General features: G+C 38.4%; 1 protein-coding gene across 1 annotated transcript; it reads left to right on the forward strand.

The window, feature by feature from the left end:
- On the forward strand, positions 1 to 24,109 carry LOC111339750 (transportin-3). Its single transcript, XM_088744231.1, has 31 exons — positions 1 to 200; positions 2,715 to 2,804; positions 4,838 to 4,879; positions 5,152 to 5,220; positions 5,632 to 5,705; positions 5,795 to 5,858; positions 6,211 to 6,303; positions 6,773 to 6,820; positions 7,634 to 7,729; positions 8,588 to 8,662; positions 8,873 to 8,973; positions 9,285 to 9,360; positions 10,009 to 10,071; positions 10,700 to 10,846; positions 11,615 to 11,722; positions 12,133 to 12,230; positions 13,126 to 13,262; positions 13,669 to 13,799; positions 14,316 to 14,376; positions 14,646 to 14,737; positions 15,232 to 15,302; positions 15,844 to 15,904; positions 17,062 to 17,132; positions 18,174 to 18,243; positions 18,978 to 19,094; positions 19,920 to 20,014; positions 20,712 to 20,865; positions 21,601 to 21,676; positions 21,763 to 21,854; positions 22,764 to 22,876; positions 23,312 to 24,109. Exons 1-31 carry the CDS (start codon positions 87 to 89, stop codon positions 23,370 to 23,372), a joined length of 2,760 nt encoding a protein of 919 aa, XP_088600357.1. The 5' UTR covers positions 1 to 86; the 3' UTR covers positions 23,373 to 24,109.
- Positions 24,110 to 24,414: the final 305 nt, after the last annotated feature.

The following is a 24,414-nucleotide window of genomic DNA, read 5'->3' on the forward strand; positions in this document are numbered from 1 at the left end:
CAAAGCGCCATACTTCGAACACTTCAAAATGGCTGCGAGGCTACGTGAAAGCCTGTGAATGACTGCACACAACTTTAACCGTAATTATGGATCGACCCTCAGTTGATCAAGTCAGGGCTGTCATTGGTGCCCTGTACAATGATTCGGATCCAAATGGAAAAGAGAAAGCTTCAGAATGGCTTCACGAACTTCAGCGCTCGGTAAGGGTAAATTTGCTAAACGTATGCTTTCTTTGAAGTGCATCTTGGTTTACAAGTTAGTTTCGAGAAGTTGGTTATTAATTCAGTTTCGGGCTAAAATCTGCGGTGTTATAGACTCATGAGAACTTGCTTGTCTCCTTTTCAGTGAAGATATTTGTGTCCCTAGGTCAGTCGATAATTGTGAATTAATGATCGCTAATGGTACTTGCGATGTGTCCTTTCTTAATTCGGAATTTTAGAGTATGAACTTCCTACTGCTAGAAAAGATGTTGATTCTATTTTCTGATTACGATTGATAGCCTTCTTGATGCGTAGCTACTTCATTCAATTTGTATGTCGCATATTTTGATTCATCTACTCAAGCTATCCGAAAATCCAGATTGTTTTATTATCCACAGCATAATGCATTAGAAGTTACTTCTGAATTTCTATTCATTACGACTTCTGGGGGTTTCTTATGAAATTTTTACTTTTGTGGAATAAAGAACAGACAGCTGTGTAGAAGAAGTCTTGGTACTTCATATACTAAAACCAATAACAACTTTGAAGGGTTTCCCTGATGATCACATGTATTCTACTTGGCTCTCTGTTTAGTCTGTGTAATAAGTGGTTTGTTTTGCTAAGGGAATAGCAGAGGCTAGCTCTTCAATCCCTGCCTCTCTGTGCTGGACCTTTTGAGTTGCCTGCCTTAGAAGCAAACCTGTCACTCCTCCCTCCTCACCCCCCCCCCCATGCACAAACCCTCCACTTACACCTCTTTTAACATCTTGTATGCCCATTGTACTTCTTGTTTTTTCAATGCAGCAAGGAAAAAAAGCCATAAAGATAGTTAACATGTAAGAATGATAATTATATTGATAATAAGGATAATTATGACAATGCAACCATGTTGAAATGGCTGATCATTCTTGTACAGTTGAACCTCGAACATCCAGATTTCTCAATTATCCAGACACTCTGACACTCTGGTCTCAATTTTTTCATGAATATTTATTAGTCGTGATCAAGATCTGTTGCCAAATTCATTTTAAAACTACAGCATTGAAAAGTGAAGTAAAGGTGAGTTTGTTTGGCTTTCAAAAAGCAAAAGTAACACTCACACACATTGTAATTAATGAAGAAAATTTGAGTGAGGTCTGATTGGCTCAGAGTTGCTTTGTTGCTAAGTGAGATTTCACACTCTGTTGGTTCCTTCAGGGTGGTAATCAAGATAAACAAGCTACACAGTGTCACAAATGTTTATTTATGATCATCATGTCCTCAAAGCATATTAAGCAATCCGTTCTTTGGAGAAAAGATTTACAGTCTATAATTTTGCGATTAGAAAAAGGAGAAAATGGAACCAATTTGTCAGCTGAATATGGTGTTTGTAAGCAGCAGATATCTGTCTGATATCAAGAACAAGGATAAGATCATGAAGTTTGGTGACAACTTAGAGATGTTCTTCTTTAAAACAAACTGACTTCAACATTTTAGGCTAATGTAAAAACGTTTCTCATTAACTTTGATACACACCTAAAGAGGTATTCACAGTGGACAATGAGAATGTGGACCAATTTTTTTCAGAACAATTTGTAAATGTTTTGGTTTCACAATTAGATGTATCTTTCTTAATTTAGTCAGATTTTGCTCCTCGTTAATATTTACATTCTCAATTATCTGGACCCTCGATTATCCGGCCTATTTCATCTAGTTACATTAAGTGCAGATAATTGAAGTTTGACTGTAATGTGACTAACTCTCAGCAGAGCAGATTATTATTAGTATTATTATTATTATTATTATAGTTTTTCCTATTTAGTAATGCTAAATTTTTTCTTTTCTCATATATTGTAATCAGTCCTCTATCGTGAACGCTAATATTAATTATTTCAAAAATTTGTAAATAATTAGATATGTGGTTTAAAATTGTAAATAATTGCTATCATTATTATTAAATGAAGCGGGCCAATTTTTATCATAATTTTTGTAAATACTTTTAGTGATTATAGTGAATAAAGGTATTATTATTATTATTATTATTATTATTATTATTACATATGATGCACGACCCTTGCAGTAGAGAGCGCTATTCATGCAATAGTGAAAATCAGACCTAAAAAAAAAATCAGGCCTGTACGGGATTCGAACCACTGACCTCTGCGATACTAGTGCGATACTAGTACTGACTTCTCTAACATCAGTCCTTGCAATGAAATTCATGTCATAATACAGTAGTTAACTCCAAAAACTAATAGATTTTTGCAAAGAGACGTAATAATGGCTCCAGCTAGGAATAAAATTCAGACAGCATAGCACAAACAATTATTATCAGTTGTCATTTAGTCTATATCTGTAATTTTGGGTGTTATAATTGTTTATTTTGAATTGAAAATAGGCAGGTGTACTTGTTATAATGAGATGTGTTAAAAATGCATTATGCTTACATTGAAATGTTAATAAGGAAGATAAAGAAACAGCTGGCCCAGTTCTTAAAACAAGTTGTTTTTCAGAAAAATTGTTTTGTCTTTTCAGGTTTATGCTTGGGAAATAGCTGACCAACTTTTAAGGCTAAACATAAGTGTAGAAACAAGTTACTTTGCTGCTCAGACCATGCGTACAAAGGTTAGTTTTATTCCTGTCATCAGCAGTTATTAACATGTTGCTTTTTACCTCATGATGTGACTTAAGTCATGCTATGAGGTTTGGGGTTTGGGGGCAAATTTCAATTAAAAATCACTCACTCACTTTGTTAGACATTAATTTATGCATTAAACCTGGATTAAACACTTTTTCTCCCCCTCCCCCACAAGTTTCCCCGTTCAAAGTCACGGTGTACACATATTTGGGGGGTGGTACAAAAGCTCGAACTACTTGGACAGATTCAAAATGGCGTCCCTTCCCTTGAAGCGTGCAGTGTTTTTTTATTCCAAACTTGATCAAAACATACCTTTGTGGAGCCAAAAATGGAAAGGAAATATGCTACAGAATACTCGACTGCAGAGAAATGGGTGCCTGAGTCCTAAAAGTGACTAACATGAGCAATTTGTGCATGAAGACCCAAACACCGCAAATATGAAGTAAGCTTAAGCTTACTGCAAATTGGTAAGCGTGAAACTTCGTTGATTTCATCTTGTAGCTGCTGGTATCTTAACTAATTCTTCACACATTCGCAATTTAAGACAATTTTTCTCCATCAAAATGCTTACAAACAGAATAATTGTGCCAGCACATGTTGCCCACAATCAAAAAATCTTTCCAAAGTTAAGAAAGCCAGACTGCAGGTTTTGCCAAGGGTGCCAAAAATTCATACCATGAGGTTGCTATAAGGAGCCTTTGATGATTTTATGATTGAACAATAGTCTAGTCCCTGTCCACTATGATAATCCCTGTCTGTAACTGGCCATCCTTGAGGAAATTTGCAAGTGATGTTATAAGGAAGATTTTCTCACAGCAGATTATTATTTATTATGATTGAAGTACAGACAACGATTCTAATATTTTATTATATAGCTGAGGCTTGTGGTTGATATAATTATCGTGCACTCTGATTGGTTAAGAGTGAGATCAAAGCATGGTATTTCACTCCCTTACTACATATAGGCCAATCATGAATTATGCAAATTAAAAAGAAGACAAAAGCTCGATCAAGGACTGCAGCTCCTTTTTTTTATTAAAAACAAAATAATTTTTTTGTTCGATAAATATGGGAAGGTAAAAGATTTTTTACTTACAAGTGGGTCTCCTTGGACATTGGCAAAGTTTTCAGTAATGTGTGCAAATTAAGCTTAATGTTAGTATGAACTAATATGCAAGTGTGTTTCTGATGATGAGTTTCAGACAGCAAATCCTTCTTCAAAAATACATTAAATATTCTTGCTTTTGAAAGAGTACAAACCCTGCATGACATATACTTTATGTATTGCATGCATGCAATTCTAAGGCATACTTCTAAGGTGTTAACAATGATTGGATGAGGTTGAGCATGACAGCAATAATTATCAAGGCCAAAGTTTGTGTTATCTGCTGAAGCCGAAGGCCGAGGCGGATAATGCAATTGAGGCGTTGATTATTATTGCTATTGTGCAAAAACCGAATCAAATTAACAAATGGTAAACACCATAGTGTACACTATTGAGTTATGGATGCACTTGGGAGGTTGATAAGCATAAAAGAAGTGTAAGAGTGGTGGGAGGTGATAGCCGAGAGCAACTCTAGCTTCTTGAGTACTTAGCAAACCTCCTAAGTGCATCCATAACTCAATAGTGTACACTGTGGCGATTACCATTTGTTTTATAACATAACATTGATACATTGTTGCAAAAGAGTTTTCATTTATTTAACAAATCTTACGTGACCAGAAAAAAAACAAGTGTGTGCAGAAAACTAGTCTTTGCATTTGCTCACATTAGCAGCTTACACCCATGGCAAATGGTGAATGCTGAATTGACCAATCAGAGTGCGTGCTTTATTTTGGTTATGTTATAATAATAATTGTTTTATTACATCTCTTCCTGAGCTGCACTTCTAAAGACAAGAGCGCACAAAACTATTGTCCATAAGTATGATGTCACTTCTACATAATTATATAAAATCTATTGTCTGTAGGTATGACATGAGAGAATGTATGATAATATCAATTGTCTTCCCCCATTCAGGTTCAGTATTATTTTTATGAACTGCAACCGGCACAGTACCAGGTAAGATATTAATATGTTGTGACCAGTGAGAATGAATTTGAATCAGCAGTTAATTAATGTGTTAAGAGCTGTAGGTAGCTGAATCGAGGCTTGATTACATGATTTAGTTCATTGTCTGCATACTGTTTGTTATCGCCCCTGAATTTTAACAAATGGTAAACACCACAGCGTGCACTATTGAGTTATGGATGCACATGGAGAACAGCATGGCCTATATACATGTACTAACATGAAGGGTTAAACTAGATATTTCTGTTCTGGCTTTTTTGCAGTCGCTTAAAGATTCTCTTTTGGATCATCTGTGTACTCTTCATTCTGTTTCTCATGCTATTGTTACTCAGGTATGTAAAGTTGAAATTCTGAATATCTGCTGGTGACCTAACTCATTAGGTGATATAGATTGAGGTACATGTAGCAAGTGCTCCAAGTTGAGACGGTTTTGGTTGCCATTGTGAATAAAAACCTTTTTTGGACTAAATTTGCATGGAAAGACACCAAGTTTGGACTGAATGAGCCCATGTTGTGACTAAGGTTATTGTTTAATTTTAATTTTTTGCTGGCTAGAATTTTATTTCAGGCAGCCAAGTAGTGATTTTGGGTTGTCAAATAGAGACTTTGGAAAATAATGAGCTTGTAGCCTCAATGAATTGAACAAAATACATCATTGTAATCTCTGGTCGAAGTGTTGAATGCAAAGTTGCAAGTTAGAGTTGTTGTTTAAGAAACATCACTGTCATACTCTTCCTGAACAGCTGTGCCTTACTCTTGCTGATCTTGCTGTACAAATGCCACAGTGGAGGGAGGTGGTCAATGATCTCTGTCAGAGGTACATGTTCTATATAAATTTTGTTTTCCATGATTTTTGCTACAATGCTTTCTAATTGTTAAATAAATACTTTATTTTGTCACTTCTAGATTTGGAACAACAGTGGAGAGACTACCTGTTCTCCTAGAAATCTTAACAGTTCTTCCTGAAGAGGTAAGTTAGCTCTGTGTAGTGTGTAGTACAGAGTTCTTGTCTGAGTAATAGTTTAGAAGCAATTTGACAACCAGAGGAATTTTAGTATGGAGTGGAGATGTACAGGACATAGTTTTTCAAAAGTCATACTTTTAATAGGGGGACTTATTGCTGTGAGAAACCACCTAGTGTGTGCTACTTCCAAAAAACTTGCTGCAACTATTTTTTTTTTTTTAATATTGTTGTGGCCATTGCATAGAAACCAGTTTACATGTTATAATCTCTATTTTCTTTTCAAAGCAGAGTGGATTTTTTTATGCTTAGCCTAGCATTTATTTATTACTGTACTATGATAATCATGGTGTCTTGATAGGTGGGTAGTCATCATCTCAGAGTGGGTGCCAACAGAAGGGAAGACGTAACCCAGGAACTTCGTGCCTCAGCAGCCACAGTCCTCAATCTCCTTGTAAGTATCAACTTTTAAAAAGAGATTATGCAAAAAAAAATTGCAAAAATTTTACTTTGGTCAGTGTCCTTTTGAATCTTGCTTGGCAACCCAACTGCTTACCTGTGGTGTAATAAAGTCTGCCCTTCTTTTCTTGTCTCTTGGCAATCTGTAAGAACAAGTACAAGAATAGCAAAAAAGCATTTTTGACTCAAATTGTGAGTTTGGTTTTGTGATAAGCAGAACAGTAGCTGTTTGTAAATTATATGTTGAGCTTTTGTGTGTGCAGCCAGGCCACTGAGTCACTGAGTTGGTTTCAGAACAATGGTGTCCATCATATATTTAAATGAGAGGATTCAGAAAACTGTATGCAGATAAAACAATACATACTGCAGTTACATTAGTCTCAATATATATTTCTTTTTAAAAATAATTATCCACTGCTGGTATTAATACAATTATTATAATCTTACATTGAATTTTTTCACAGACAGCTTGTGTGAGCCAATTTCCAACAGATACAAATGTAAAAATTAGGGTAAGGAAAGATTTATGTAAAAATGCTGTTATTTAAACCAAAGTGTTCCTTTAAAGCAGCCTCCTTTATAAACCATAGGAAATCATTTTGATTTTTGTTTAAGAATTAACGTTCATACAAGGTAAATGTAAGTATGATAGGAAGGCTTTATCATAAACATCTGCACTGGAGTGAAAATAAAGATACCATACTTCATTGAATAAGCACCCACACTCTAATAAGTGCTCTCCCCCAATTAGCACCTACCCCCTAGGCCACAATATTAAACAAGTGCCCTCTCAAAAATAATGCCACCCCCCTTTCTTACTCACTTTCTTAAGGAAACTTTAAACACAAAGGTACGCTATAAAAGGAGAGGTCCCTTAGGTACCTGGTAGATGAACAAAGGGAGCCAATGAGATGTTTACTTCCACCAGCTTGGTGGCAATGATGTAATGTGTGAACCACCTACTTTGATTTCAAATTTACCGCTACAAGTAAAGACAGTTTCCATTGGATAAAGGAAATACAAATCTCAAAAATTCTTGTATTGTGATAAAAACATATTAAAACAATTTTGAGGAATGCACCCGCTGTTCACTGCTTTGGATTAGCAATAGCTCAAGCTGACTTGACTAGCTCTTAGAGTTCCACATCACACGACGGCTGATTGACAACTGATGCAGAGGTACCTAAGGCACCTCTCCTTTTATAGCGCGCCTTCATGTTTAAACATGTACCTGGATGTTTATTTTAAGGAAATATGGTCAATCCAATTCAGTTCATTTTTGCCAGTAGACAGCTGACTTGTCACTGATAATGGTTCTTTTGCAGATGTTTCGTTGTGCTGGTAGCTGGGTGACCCTTAGTGCATTCCCACCCATAGAATTTGTAAGGAGTGATCTGTTGCAGTCAACATTCAATGTCTTGGTTAGTATACTTTTAAGACACCTAGTTTTTGTAGACTCAGCAAAATCTATAGAGTAAGTTACAACCTTAGTTAGATCTTGTTAACTAGCAACCTCTTCGTAACCTGGAAGAAGCAGGGTGGTTTCTTGAGTGGTGTTATTTTAATCTAGTTTCTAACAGTTTCTGTCTTATTTTTTAACTTAGCAAGGTACAATTATAGTAATGATAATTGTGATAATCAAAACAAATTCTCAAACATGATTGGTTAACCCCAGCCTGATTTGAGCACTAATAAGACAGTTACAAGTTGTGCTAATGCCTTATAGTTGGACAGTGTAAATCTTCTGCCTGTGCAATTGGACAGCATGCATCATGTGTCCATGCTGTTATTGTGCATTTTGCTTGATTTGAGGGTTGTTTTTTTATGAAAAAGTATAACAGATGGCTAGTTTGTTTCTCAAATTTAGTCATAGTTTTGATTATATGGTAGAAGGATGTCACGTCATCCGATTCTGTTTGTAATCATACTCGTAATCATGAAATCAAATTCCTTGTACATGGTGCTCTGTTTGTATCAGTCACTTTATGATTACGGACCAAATTGGCCTGCACTCACTCCCAATGCCATGCCGTGGCTAATAGCAATCGTTATATAATTATTCTTTTCATTGTTGTTATTATCATGATTGTCATTGTTATTGCCAATAATGATATTATTACAACTGTCATTACACTATTAGTGCACATTTGAATTTACTTGTGATTCATGGAGCCCACTTCCATCAATTTGTGATACATGTACATGTACATGTAATTCACTCTTAAAGCTGATCTGAAATTGACAATTGCAGTTTTTTTTCCCTTTTAATTCCCTTTTAGCATGAGGCTGATTGCAATGACTTGTTACATGAAGTAGCAGCAGACTTTATTTGTAATGCGCTGTACACATCTGAGGTGTGTAATGACTTTTCTTTGGTAACTGTAACAGTCTGTCAAGGTGGTTTTGAACATTTATCTATACTTATTTACTAATAAATAGAATTATCTCCATAACTACTTGACATTTTTTTTAACTGAACATAAGATTTTGCCGGTATCCTTAATCTTGCTGTTAAGATTCTCTACACTTTGTTGCAATCAACATTTTGGTTTCTGTTTATGTAGAACCTTGAGAATCAGGAACAGCTTGCTGAAGGACTTTTTCAGTATGTGATGATGCTGCCGCCAGCTTATGAAAAAGCTGTGCAAAGTGAAGACTTTGACCGGTAAGCACTCCTCATCAAAGTCACCAACCTTTATGTAGTGTTTGTACCTTCCACCTTTTCACACAATACTGTTTCATGCAGGACTGAGGAAAGCATCTTGATCCAGTCTCAACTTGAACAACTCAGTCTGGCTTGCATAACAAAAACAATTCTGCACTGAATTTGGATTTTTCTTCTTGAATTATATATAATCACAGTTGTCTATCAATAATTCTCTTGTCTAAAGAATACTCTTTCTCTAGCCAGGTGGGAGGCATTTTGTGAAACGGATGTTCAATAGATTTCACTTCCTTTGTGTTTTACTTTTGCAGAGCTCTCAATATCTGCAGAGTTTTTACTGAAATGGGAGAGTCTTTCTTACCTGTGATTGTTCAGTCACCTGGCAGGGTATGAGGATATGAATTACTATAAGTACTGCTAATAATACTTGCAAGCATTATTATTTTGAGACTGGAGTTGGAAACGATGCAACAGTTAGAACCAAATCTTCTACTAATCACTCCTCAAGAGAGTATTTTTCAGTATTTTTCCCCGAACAGTTTCTGTTCGGAGAAGTAATCAGTGCAGGACACCGCTGAGCTCAGGGTAACACCTCATCTCAAAGGGAATATGTGCGGGCTTATTTTCGCGCTGACGGAGGCTTCCGGTTTTTTATGGTTACATTTTTTTCTCTTTTCTTTTTTTTGTGACTCGCAAGACAAATGCTGATGAAGGTCTTGCTGTCAAAAACATTCATCACTTTGGATTTCAGCATTTCATGTTATCAACAAGCAAGTCTATTTCTTCATCAGTAAGAACGAACAAAGCTCTCCCTTTCAAATAATTACCTCCATCATTTCGCATTTATGGTTGAAGAATTTGGGAAAAGCAATCGAACTGATTACATGATCGATAGCGTTGCTCATCATTTACATTGCAGGCCCTGGTTACGTCTCTTGAAACTGATACATAAAAGCAGTTCTATGCCGTTGAAAGAATGATATATTTTCAAGAAATACTCAGTGACTATAAATCTTTTAATTCACTCTTTTGCAGAGTCTTGGTGACTTAGGAACACTCACCATTATATTGACTTGTGTAAAGCATTATCAGTATGAGGTACAGTAATTTGTAATCTCGCTGCAATCCACGTTGATCTTCTTTGGAGTGCATTCCAGTGGTGTGTCGTAAAACGAAATTAAAGTAATCACAACAGTCAATTCTGAAGGACGGAGGGAGTGAGTCGCCAGGTTGTATTGATTTTAGTCTCGCACGTGGTTGGTTAAGAGGGTTGTGCAAATTGTCTGGACCAATCTGAGAGCGGCATTAAGCAAAACCAAACCAATCCCTGATTACCTACCGGAACAAATTTCAACTGAGTGCCGAACGTGATCTGGGATAGGTTTGGTTATCCTTCACTTTGCCATGTGATTGGTCCAGAAAACTCTCACCGTTCTCTCAAGCAATCAGCTTTAAAACTAAAACCAGTGGCGACTCGGTTACTCGCGATTTCCCGCGCTTCAAGCAGTTTGCGTGCTTTTTTCTTGAGTTCTTATTGGCAGCTCGTCTTATTTCCTTTCATCTGATTGGCTGTTGTAAAACTTTGGTTTGGTTTTACGACACTCGATGGAGAACCGCTGTAAGCAGTCTCTTTATGTGCAGTAAATCAGCTCAACTAAATTGAGCATACGACACCAGATTATTCAATCAATATTTTCAGAATGAAAATCTTTAGGTATTTTTACAGGTAGCGGAGGTAACATTCAACTTCTGGTATCGTTTATCAGAGGCTTTATATAAGACTGAAGATGAAGCAAAGGCAGCCCTCTTTAGACCATATTTTGAAAGTTTACTTGAAGCGTTGTGTGTTCACTGCCGGTTAGAAACCGATGCGGTAAGGACAAACAGTAATAATTAATTTCAGTAATAATTATAATGATAAGTGCATTTTTTGTTAACTTAGAGCCACAAAGGGACCGTTACTAGTGTTTATTGGACAGCTTTAGGAAAATAATTTGGATATATCAAGAAAGTTGAAATGGTAAATTGGCCACCGTAACGATTTCAAAAGCTGACGTTTCGAGCGTTAGCCCTTTGTCGGAGCGATTTGCACAACCCCCTTCGCTCCGACGAAGGGCTAACGCTCGAAACGTCAGCTTTTGTAATCGTTACGGTGGCCAATTTACCATTTCAACTTTGTTGATATATCCAAATTATTTCGTTACCCCCACCGACGCAGCCCCAAACAGTTTCTTTAGAAACTATCAGCCTTTATTCAGCTTTAGGAAAAGTCGCATAGCTTTGTACATGTTTGGTGTGCTACTTCAGATTCTTTTTGGATCAGTTAGGGCGAATGCGTCGGTAAGTTTCCGGAAGCTTAAAGGCGTAAACCACCACCACCCCCTTCTTTCTCAGTAATTCGATTCGACGAATGATCTGACAAAAATCAAGTTAGCTAAACAGGGTACAGAAGACGGCAAATAATCTTGCGTGTTGGTAATTAGCTTGTCAAAAGACAATGGGATAGGGTTGGTAAGTTTCAGTTGAAGGTACCAAAGACGAAAACGTTGTAGTAATGAACTGTTTTATACTTTTTTTCGTTGCTACTCTGTTAGAAATCGAACCAGTCAGCATTGTGTTATTGTTATCTTCCATTCTACAGCAAGGAATCCCAGATGACTGTGACGAGTTTGGAGAGTTTCGACTCAGGGTGGCAGATCTCATCAAGGACTGTGTATTTATTGTAGGATCAGGAAACTGTTTTAGTCAGGTGAGACTGCACAGGGATAATGAAAATGGTTGCGCAGGAGCTATTGAATAGTCCTTTTTTTACAGTTGTGGGCTTGGTGGCCAAGCCTTTGAACAGGAGTGAGGCTAAGGGTGACCATGTTATGATAGAGATGTTGCTGCTTTTCAAATGCAAATTTCTTTGTTATCATGCTAACTAGATACAGGACTCTATCACAACAGGGTCACCCTTAGCCTCACTTCTGTTCAAAGGCTTGGCCACCAAGCCCACGGCTGAAAAAAGGACTATTCAGGCACGTTTCCTATGTTTTGTCTCATTCTTCAAAATAGAAAAAGCTTAAAAGGAAAACGAAAAAGAAGTAAGTACTATAATTGCCATTGTTTGATTTGCAAGGAAAAGGAATTGATAAATATTATTTCTTGTATCTTTAGATGTACAACAGTATTGTACAGCAAGGGAACGCAGTTCCTTGGGAAGCAACGGAAGCCGTCCTGTTTGTGATGTCAACAGTAGCAAGAAATGTACCATCGTAAGATAACTAAACTGGTTATTATGATATGAAATCGTATTGTTACCTTTCGCTCAACTCAAGTGTCTGTGGGCTTAACGTGGTTCCTGGTCAACACTACAAAATTATCCCTACCCGATTCTATAGTTTTATCCGGCGCCAAGTACCTTGCACTTCCATGTTAACCGTTCCGGCTCGCCATTGTAATCTATTGCATAACTTGCACTTATTGCAAAAAGATATACATCAGCGAAACAGGCGGAAGACAAGGTGACCGATTCCGAGAACACCTTCGAGACGTGGAAAGGAATGACAAGGACACATCGAAACCAGTTGCTAGGCATTTTAATTTACCTAATCATTCTAAGCAACATACGGCAATCTGCGGTCTTTCCTTACACTTAGGTAGCACGGAAAGCCGTAAAAATCTTGAACAAAAGCTCATCTTTCAAACCGGCAGTCTAAATCCCACAGGGATCAACGAACGCTTTTCATTCCACTAATTTATTCTTGTTTTTCTTGTTGCTATGTTCCCACCAATAACGTAGCTCCATTTTCTGCCTTTAAAAGCACACACAACCCACAATTCCTCTATTCGCTCCGACGAAGGGCTAACGCTCGAAACGTCAGCTTTTGTAATCGTTACGGTGGCCAATTTACCATTTCAACTTTGTTGATATATCCAAATTATTTCGTTGCCCTCACCGACGCAACCCCAACAGTTTCTTTCGAAACTATCAGCCTTTAAACAGTGCTTTAGGAGATTGTTTTACTTGACAAATCCTGTTTCACTTACTAAGGGGATCGTTTCATAGTCAAATGAAGCTATTATTTGAATTTTACATTCTAACAGGGAAAGCTTTGTCGCAACTCTTATGAATTTTTTTTTAAACCCCGCTTAAACTGTCCGTTGCAGGAATCTTGAGGTAGTTGGTCACTGTCTGCCCTTGGTTTTAAACTTACCGTCCAGCTTACATGTGGCTGTTAGACACACTAGTATTAAACTTGTTGGTGAGCTAGCAGAATGGATAAAAACACATCCAGAGTATCTTGGTAAGTAGAAGGCGCACTCTCTCCTGCTTCGGACTTCTATTGAATTAAACTCATGGTGTAGTCCACTTAAGTGCCTCTGTGTTTGGAACAGTTTCCTGCGAGGGATACGAGGGAAAGCCTTCTTTGTGAGGGGCTACCGAGCAATTTAGGAATCCTGAATATGAACTACCTTTAACTGTGTAAAGTTTGCCCTAAAACTATCTTCCGCCCATGAAAATCTAACCAATCCACTTTTGTTTAGAAGATATATAAATTCATGTTTCGCAATGTCTGTTACTGAAGAGAGTTACACAGTTATACAGTTACAGCGGGGTAGTAAATCACTTTTTATGACTTGGTGTCATGCTGTTGTCTTCTCGGCACTTAATGAAAAGTTATTCTTTTTTTCCTTTCTTTTTTTTTACAGATCCCATACTTCAGTTCTTGTTGTCAACTGTTCAAGATCCCAAACTATCTTCAGTGTCAGCTTCGGCTATTGAAAGCCTTTGTATAGCTTGTCACTCACAAATGACAAAATATTTTGACGTTTTAGCTCAGGTAACGATATGTTATAATGTGTTTTGACTGAGATTATTCAAACAGAATCCCCTAAATTTAACTTAATTACACTGCTTTTCTGAGTTTCGTTTTATCTTGTTATGTTATAAATTTCTAAGTTCATATGCCTGCACCACCACCATATCGCTATATAAATCAAAAGATTTCTTCTGAAGTGAAAGATAGTCTGGGTCTGATCTCCGTTTCTCCGATCTGGCTGGGCAAACAGTTCACTTTAAAAATGGATCAGGTCTGTCAGTTCTTAGAACATCCAAAGCAGCTTTTGCCCAACCTATGCTACTAATCGAGTGGGGCCAGTCAATCCCGCTCGAGTTCCTGCGTGGACTACTCGGGAAATCAGTGTACAGAAGTTGATTTTCTAATGTTGCGATGACTGTGTCAACCTATTTCCAGAAGAAAGCAATTCACGCGCTTCTAGAGGCGCGAGGAAGGGAATCTCGACCTAGTTTAAAAGAGTTTACTTGAGTGTTTTAACTTTTGTCTTTATCATCACAGGTGGTAGTAGCAGCAGATTCGCTTTCCATCTCAAGTGATTCTTATATTGGACTCTTGAAAGGTAAGCTTCTTGATGCTGTAATGCGGTTTGCAAGGGCCAGAAAACTGTTAAAGTTCTGGAATTTAGAACCTTATTTTCCATGGAAGGCGGGTAAGTGGTATGTGTAAGTGTGAGTCATAAAAAGGCCTAGAAGTGATAAAGACTGAGTTTGTGAAAGGAGGAAAATTGGGTCTCTTTAGGAAAGAGTCTTGTATGTAACTGATGTGAAACCACTTCCTTTTTGATAATATATCTCAGCTTTTATTGCTCTGTATTTGTATTTGTTGCAGGAGTGTGTAAAGTTTTAGAAGGGATAGAGTCAGAACAACTTTCCGAAGGCTTAAATTCTATTTGCGGAATACATGTAACATCACTTAAACAGGTAAGTGTTTTTAAAATCTGTCGCGTCTCCAAGTCAACGTAAAGCCACAAAACATAGATCTGGCTGCTTGCTGCATCGTGCAGAGCTTTGTGGCTTGAACCGGTAGTTCATGCTTGAGGAAATGTACCATACACGCGGACCGAATGCGTTACTGGAATTGTGTCCATTTGACACGTTGCGATGAATTTTAATTGTTGTTGTTGTTGTTGTTGTTGTTGTTGTTGTTGCTATCCTTTTAGGGGAGTTTTTGATTGAGTGTAAAATGTATTGCTTCCCATTGATACTGCTTTACTACAAGTGGTTTTTTTGTAATGTCAAGAAAAATCTTTCCCCTCCTAGCCGATCAGTTGTTGAAGCGAAATCAATCGCGACTTATTTGCTCGCGTTTCCCATCGCTCGAAGCTGTTTCATTCCCCTTTCACTGAGTTCTGATTTGCCTCTCTGGATGTTTCCTCTGTTATGATGACCTTTGTTATGATGTACTTTCTTCCAAGATTCTATCTGCACCTGCGAACTCGTATCCAGATCCCACTCTGTGGTTGGACAGACTGGCTGCTACGTTCAGGTGAGTTTTAAAGAAAACGAACAAACGAACCAGCAAACAAATAAAAACAAACAAACAAACAAGCGAACTAAAACAAAAACAAAATAACGGCATTTTCTCTCTGATTAGATGAATGTTTGTGAAAAAAGAATATGTTATGCTTCGCCTATGTGTTGTGGAAGTGTGTTAAAGTTCTGTAAAGGTCCGGTAATACGGGCAACATTTTTCTTCAACTTTTCTTGCAACATTGTTGCATTGCAAGTTGAAACCCTTTGTTGCGCGTATTACCACGTTCGTGACCAACTTGTCTCGCAACAAAATGTAGTGTTGCAAGTTGAGGCAAGTGTTGCGCAAAGTAGACTCGAGTTCTACTTTCTGCAACAAATTTTCAACAAAGGGTTTCAACTTGCAATGCAACAATGTTGCAAGATAAGTTGAAGAAAAATGTTGCCCGTATTACCGGACCTTTAATGGCTCCAGAAAATTTTAGAATTGAAAAGCTGCCTCTCAGACCAGTTTGAATTTCAAGTGGAATTTATTTTACCTTTTCACTCTAACACAGATATGTTAATCCTAAAGTAGAAAATGGTACGAAACACCCGGCTCTTACAGTCGTAGAGGAGGTAAGATCGTTCACTTGTGTTATTGAAGTGAGTGTAGTTAATTGTAACTTAGCGCTTTCAACTTGGTTTCTCGCACTCATTAATTGTTCATGAGGTGATTATCCAACCAAGACACGCCAATGTCGTCACTTGCATGTGATTTGAAACCCCGGTGAAACACTGGAATGACGCGCGATCCATGAGTTTCATACAGTATCAAACCCATGAGTTTGATATAGCATCAAACTCTTGTGAACTCACTTCTTGATTTGAATAACGACAACAAACTTGCCGACAGCATGTGAATAATTCGTGAACATTTCCATTTCTTTTATTCCTGAGGCACGATTGAGAAGCTACTCGAAAACAATAAAAGCACGAGGCCGCAGGCCTCGTGCTTTCATCAGCTTTCTCATGTTTGGAGACCCTGATGAAACCCTCGCACTCGTTTTTGAAATAGTCCTTGAAATCGAGTGCTGGCCAGATAGACATCAAAAGTTAATTTTTTGGAATGGGTGTGTTCAAGAATTTGTTTGAGACACCTAGACACTAGAGTCCGAAACTGTCATACTTGTCCCTCAAAATTTTGTTCTACTCATCATGGAGACCAAACGGTTGCAGATTGGAGTGCTGATGGCCGTGCAAACTTGACTTGGAAGAGACCAATAGCTTAGTAAGAAACGAAAACACTGTAAGCGAAAATAATAGGCCAAAAAGGAACGAGGAACGCCACCTCAACCTACGTGCAGACATAAAATTGCATTAATAATAATTACAATTACAAGAAGGGGGGCATTGGGGCCTCTGGGAAACCGCAAAACCGGAGAAAAAAACCTCTAAAACCGAAAAACCGACAAAAAAAGGCAGCAAAACCGAAAACCGCGTGCAAACCTGACAAAACCGCTGCATTTTCACCTTTAAAGGGGTCAAAAAGGAAAACCGAAAACCGCATCAGAGTTTTCGCGAAAACCGAAAACCGAATCCAAAAACACGTAAAATCCGCAAATCGCTCTGAACATCAAAACCGAAAAACCGAACCTTTTTTGGCCCAAAAACCGAAAAACCGATTTACAAAACCGCAAAACTGAAAATCCCAAAGCCCTCCCTCAACAATGGTAATAATTTTAAAACGCAAATGAAATGAAAATTTGAAAATGATAATTTATCCGGTGTTGCAGGTGTGGCCAATACTTTCCAACATCTGTGATAAGTACAGGGCGGACCTGAAAATTATTGAGCGATGTTGTAGGTAAGAGAGGAAACTATTTTTTCAGTTTCTGTTGGACCTTTCAGGAATGAGATGAGAAAACTAAGTAATGTGTAATTTATATCACTATTTATATTTAGGCTTTTATTTATTTTTAAACTCTGTAATTTATATTCATGTATTTTTCCTCGGTATATTAGCATCTCTATTGCTAGAGGCCTAACAAGCCTCATGTTCATCCGAGTTTAAATAAAGTCATCTACTACTCTCTACTACCACTTTTCGTCGTTGTCGTTACTATGATCGTCACTGTTTGACGTTCTTCTTCTTCTCTTGTTTTACCGTCAATTCAGTGATCCTTCTTTGAAAACGGATGTTTGAGTCTGGCACTGTTCTTCTTGCGATAGAAAGTAGTATTAAGTTATCGTGTTCGGTAACATACTAATCGCCCTCTTGGGTCTTCGTCAAGTTGTGCTCCTCTCTTCTGTCTCGTCTTTTGCCAGGTGTTATACTCCTCGTTGTTAACGTTTTCGTCGTCATTCAAGTTTCGATCCTCTTCCTTGACCATCTGGTGTCGTTGTAGTGTTCTTCTGGTCATTGACGGATTCTTTTGTTGTTAATTAGGGGTCTCTCTCTGTTTGTGTGGCCGTTTTTGTTTAAGGAAATAGTTTTGTCGTCAAGGGATGATCCTTATTTTTGAGGTACTGCGAAGATAACTCTGATATTCGTTCATTCATCCGCAGTTCACATACATAACAGTCGTATTTTTACATTCATTCATTCGTCACTGCACGGGTTTATTACGAACCAACAAAATGACCATTTGCCAATCAACTTGTTAGCTTAGTTGGTAGAGCCGGCACTGCACTTGTATCGCGGAGGTCGTGGTTTCAACTCCCGTACAGGCCTTCTTTTCACGACTGCTTCATCAATGCCCATTACTGTGAAGGTCACTCCCAGATTCCAAATTCAAAGTATCGTTTAAGTATCCTCTGGTTAGGATTAAACACCATTTGCGCATAAAATTTGAAAGGTTTGTTTGTATTGGTATCTTTGTCTTATATTGTTTTCTTTTGGTTTCAGATGTATTAGATTCGCTATTCGCTGTCTTGGCAAATCAGCGATCAATTTACTCTCCCCGTTGGTCTCACAGGTGAAGCAAATTATTTACTTTTTTAATTTCTTTTCTGTTTTGTAACTCCTCCAGAGAAACCTGCAATTTTACTGTTCTTTTGTTGTGTCACGTGAAGTGTCCTTTAAATACAGGTTTTGGTTCAGAATAAGGCTTAATTTGGTGTTTGTGCCCGCGGTATAGAGGTGTCCACTGATTGCACGCTAAAAAAAAAGACAAAGGGAAGCAAAATCCAGACGCAATATCAAAAGTTGTCAATGGATGGCGGGGGTTTCAATAATAGCGGGCCACCGGCGGTGTAACGTCACCTATAAGTCCTTTTACCGCCTTCTGTTGAGCCTGCGATCGGGTTCGTGTTTGGGTTTCGCTTTACGCCCTATTTCCGGACACAACTACCTATAACACCATCGGCAGCCACTTAAGAAAAAAAGTTATTGAAACCCCTGGGAGCATCTTTATACTTAACATGTAACTGTATGAAAAAGGTTACTGAAACTCCTGGTAACATCTATACACTTAACATGTTACTGAATGGAAAAAGGTTACTGAAACTCCTGGGAAAATCTTTATACTTAATATGTTACTGAATGGAAAAAGGTTACTGAAACTCCTGGGAACATCTTTATACTTAACATGTTACTGTATGGAAAAAGGTTACTGAAACCCCTGGGAAAGAATGATACCATTAGCTTAGATTCCGTGACAGCTGTTTGTCTGTGTCACTTACCCACGCCTTCGTTTTGTTACTTGAACAGATGGTGAGCGTGTATGGAACCAATCCTCACTCTTGCTTTCTGTACCTGGGAAGCATTTTAGTCGATGAATATGGTGACGAGGCTGGGTGTGTTCCTGGACTAATTGGAATGACTATGGTATGGTTAGAACTGAGAAGGAGAACGAATAGTATATTAGTTTTCATTCACTCAGGATTATGCGATTGAAATTGAATACACGATCGATTAACGCTTTTCACCCCAACACCAGAATGCAAATCCTCTTTACTCTTCTTTCTTCACATACGATGAATATATGAAGTTCATATATTTTGAACTGCGGTTATAGATACGTATGATGCACGATCCTCGCAGTAGAGAGCGCTATTTATGCAATAGCGAAAATCAGACCTGAAAAAAATCAGGCCTGAACGGGATTCGAACCGCTGACCTCTGCGATACTAGTGCAGCGCTCTACCAATTGAGCTAACAAGCCAACTGGGAGCAGGTCTTCTTTCTTCATTTACCAAAGAGCTGACAGGGAGAATTTGTAACAATCAAGAGCTTGTTAAGTTGGTGTACAGTTCCTTTACTCTCGTAACTTTGATGTTCTATTCAGAGGTGATATTACAAGGAGAAAGTAGGTGCTAGTCACCCTCAGGGATCAAGGGGTTAAAGCACATTGTTCTTTGTGTCGTCACGAGTGTGGGACATGGGAAAAAAAATTCTAGGCGGAATCGAACCTTAAACCGTTTGGCCCTACGGTTCGATGCTGCGCCACTGAACTACAGAGAACTCTATTGTAAGCTAGGCGCTACTAGATTCGGTGACAGGTGACATCACCCGCTTTCAAGTTTGCCCCAAGTTCCGTCACCCTCAAGTGAAGTTCTTTCGCCCCTAAGTATGGTTGTGTTGCCCCAACTTTTGACCCTTATTGAACTTTAATTAAGGTTTGGAACTTTATTTGATTTGTGTTTTATTCAGGCTTTCTGCGGTCCAGCATTTCAACTATTAAGCCAAGAAAAAGGAATGATTGAACATCCCGACACCATCGATGATTTGTTTAGATTATGCGGCAGGTAAGACATGAGTGTAGTGATTTTTTTCTTTTCCCTTTACTTTACCAAATTCCCTAGATACTTTACCAAATTTTCTAAACCAATATACAAGTAATTATAATTGAATCGCCCCAATCATTCTAAGCAACATGTGGCTGTCTGCGGCTTTTTCCTCTTCTAGGCAGCACGGGAAGCCTAAAAACTACAAAAAAATTTAGCTTTCAAATCGGCACTCTTACTGCCCAAGGTTTCAACGAACGCTTTTCATTCAACTAATTTATTCATGAGTTTTTTTCGTCATCATATTCCCGCTAACTTAATAGCGTAGCTCCATATAGAACGTAGACACAACCCACAATTCCTCCATTTGTTCTCACGAGGTGCTGACGCTCGAAACGTTAGCTCTGCAACCTCTTTATGGTGGCCAATCCACATTAAAAACTCAACTGAGCTGATAGAGTTAATTGTCTTGTAATACCACCAACGGCGCTACACCACAGATTCTTAAGAAACTTACCTCTTTTATGCAAGGAATTGCGTGGCAGCGAGCAGGAAGAATTGTAGTTCAGATCTCGGAAGACGACAGATGATTAGAAAAATTAGACTCTTTAAAGTACTGCTAACGAAATCGTGGCTTTACTTTCAACTCATAACTACAATCATGAAATTTCGGCTGTTTAACTGCAACCTTTAATTCATATCCATCGTCGTAATGCAGATGCCTTCAGAAGTGTCCTGTGGCTTTTTTAAAGTGCGATGTTGCCGTCCCTGCTATCCAGTGCGCAATAGTGGCAAGTACATTAGAACACCGAGACGCAAATTTGTCAGTGATGAAATTCATTAAAAGCCTGGTCAGCTGTGCTACCGAAAAGGTTCGTGTTTACCAAGGCTATTATTTTTATCGGAGATATCATTTGTCTGTGTTGGTGTCATTTTCCTTTTTACTGCCTGGTCATTTTTATGCAACTTTGTTGGAATACAGAGCAGACCATTTGCAGCAGTGTTCACTTTTTCAGCGGTTTCAATAGATAAGGGTGTAAGATTAAAACAGCAGGCAGGTACTTTTGAAGGTTTGGAGGGTTTCCTGTACCTTGGGAGGTCCGGGCTACCCCTAATTTCGAAGTTCTAGACTGTTGCATTAGTTAGTATTTTCTTGAATTTTAAAGTCTTTTCGAAACTAGGTTAGTTTTCTGTTCCTACTGGGGCGTCATTCCGTTGAAAACAAGTAAAGGTGATTACGAGTGTGTCAGCAAATCGAGTAGACAACAAATCGGTACCCGGCTACCATTGAAATCCCAACGGTACATTGTCCTATAGCAAATGGTTTTAACCCTGGAAGTGAGTCCTCGTCGCTTTAGTCACTGTCACATCGGTCACTGTCGCCAAACAAAGTCTTTTGAGTTTATTTCGCAACCATAAGACCAAGCTACACGATGTACATTGCTGGACTTCTTTATAAGCCGTCCTACCCTGGCAACGTAGAAAGAGGCGATCATAGACTACAATTTTTTTGTCCTGGATGCACGCAACATTACTTGATGGTGATTCAAAACGGAATTTACCCACACAGGAATTATATCTGATCAATACTTCCTTTCTGGTTTCAGTCGCGGAATGATATTCAAGAGAGGCTTTCTTTAGTACAGAAGATCCTTGCAGTTCACGGGCAAAATATAATGACCGGTAAATACTGTTTCATGTTGCTTCGTTTGTTTTTGCTTTTTATGATCTGAAGATTCCTCATTTACATTTGTTGTGTTCTCTGCCAGGTCTTATTCAAGCATGCGCAGGGGCCCTACCATCTTACATGGTGATGGATGTATCTGAAGTGTTATGGGAATTTATTACTTTTTGTCCAGAGGTAATATTTAAATGAAAAAAAGCTATTTTGGGAATGATTAAGTAGATAATCTGGGATTACTTTGGTTTTGCCATTGGTTCAGAAAACTCGCACATCTTTTCCCGCCAATCAGATTTAAAACTAAAACCAACGGTGACTTGATCTCACGTTTTCCCGACATGCCTTAGCAGATGTGCGTGTTTTCCCGACATGCCTTAGCAGATGTGCATGTTTTCCCGACATACTTCAGTAGATGTGCATGTTTCCCGACATGCCTTAGCAGATGTGCATGTTTTCCCGGCATGCCTTAGCAGATGTGCATGTTTTCCCGACACGCCTTAGCAGATGTGCATGTTTTCCCGACATGCCTCAGCAGAAGTGCATGTTTTTACGTTGCGTTTTCATTGGCTTGTTTTGATATCCACCTTTTGTTCTGACTTGTTGTTGTGGTTACTCTGGTTTTTGGTTGTACGACATTCAATCAAAATGCACACATATAATTAAGTAGAATTTAGCAGTGTCACATTCTCCTGTGGGAGTCCCGGCAGCTTTATGGTTTTCGCTCTACTTGGGGTGGGGGGGGGGGGGGCGCTGAAAAGTCCTGGTTGGGAGATATGCTTTAAGCTCGTATTGCCTCTTCACACCCATGACCACCCGCTAACATGTTCGCTAGCGAATTTTCTGGGAGACCAGATGAACTACTCAAATACTTACAGCCAGGAAAACCTGCGATGTGGCAGCATACTAAAAAGAGGCAGTGAAAATACTCTTGGTGGCTTTATGCTGTGGAATTCGGGATAAACTCAAACAGTCGTCCACAGTTTCCTAATCAAAATGTAATTTGAGAGTACTGGTATTTTCTGCATGTTGAGCTTTGTTGTTTGTATATTTTTTCCCTGTGATGTCTCTTCCCACTCGTGTATTGCGCAGGAGACGTCCAAGTGGGTGGAAGTTGCGCTTCAGTCTATTCAAACCCAAATTGTGCCGGGCAGTTTGATAGCAACTCCTCAACAACTTCACGATTTTCACAACGACTTGATTGGGTAAGCCTAAGAGTTAATGATTAAGTTAATATACCTGAAAGCCTTGAAAAAAAGAAGATCAAACTGATGATCATTTACGATTACACGATAAGCAAAATTGCAGACGCTTTTTGATTAGTTCTTGCTTACGATCTATTGGAGGACAGACGCATAGATGACGTCACGTCAACCTATGTTAGGAATTTTGTCGCTTTATGATGTAAAACAAACGTATGCTATGTTGCCGTAGGTCTTTTCAGTAACAGATTACAGAAGACGTCAACGTTTTGCTGTGCTTCGTGTGGCACTCTTTTTGTTCTTACCAAATTTTGATGTCATATGTGCTCTGTTTCGGAACTGACTCACGGCAACATGCATTCTAAGTGTTCAATTTGCATTTCAAGATACACCATCTTGCTCCTCGTACAGTTTTTCATATGTACTGTTATCTTTTAGATCTTCAAATCATGATGCCGTTTGGAAAGCTTCCAAGCGCTTTTCGCGCCTGTTCAGATGAAATCAATCCAAATTGAAGGAAAGGAGGTCAAGTACAGTTTCAAAAGTGCAGTTGATGACGTCAATGAAAATCGAAACCAGTCAGCAACAAGCTGTCATTGCTGAGAGCTCTACACGGAGCCTAGGATGTAATTACGTTCAATAGCAAGAACAGCAGAGAAACTTGTCTTCAGACAAAATTGTGGAAACATCAATCTAAGGTGTACTTTGCACTGAAGAGATGTCATACGTTTTATTTGAATCCTCGGGAAGATCTGGAAGCAAGGACTCTGCGAGAAGGATTCATCATTTAGTTACATTTAAACCCGATAAGTGCATGTTCGGCTTATCAGGAGGGAGAAATTTTGAAGCCGGATGGTTTAAAGTGACATAAAGAACATTGCGTCGTATTTTTAGCGATGCCTCAAGGGCATGTTTTACTTTCTAAATTTAACATTCAGTCTTTTTTTTTTCTGCTGGCTCTTGGAATGTTTTACTGGACCTTCTTATATTGAACTCAATTTATCTAAATTTCTTTCCTTCAGCAAACTGGAAATTACCTGTCAATTCACACATTCTTATTACACTGTCGCCGATTGCCGTTCCTATACGATAATGTTAATTAACTTTTAACTTCAAACCAGTTTTAGTAAACTGCATGCCTGTCACCTGATATAAGCTTCTTTACAGAGATATTCTGTGAAATGTGAGTGATACTGATAAAAAGTTGTGAGCATCTCAAATGCACGAGGGGCTTTATAGGCTTGGTATACGCGAAATGCTTCTTACAAGAGCCCTTTTGAGTAGACTGGCACGGTTTCTGATATCTTACCTCACTGCTCTTCGCTTTTTGAATATTTCGATCAGACAGGTCTGCTCAGAAACTCGGATAATACTTGAAAAGTGGCACCTTGATCATTTTGGTAACAGAGTTAAAATATTCCTCATGAACAGTTATTGTTTGTTGAGTAGGTGACGGTGTTTGGACGTGGTCAAGATATACGCAGAACTGGTTTAGTCAAGGGCCTCTTTTGACGTGAAACAATTCAGAAAAGAACTCATTA

The sequence above is a fragment of the Stylophora pistillata genome, chromosome 1 (genome assembly GCF_964205215.1).
Source record: "Stylophora pistillata chromosome 1, jaStyPist1.2, whole genome shotgun sequence".
In the NCBI taxonomy this organism is placed as follows: domain Eukaryota; kingdom Metazoa; phylum Cnidaria; class Anthozoa; order Scleractinia; family Pocilloporidae; genus Stylophora; species Stylophora pistillata.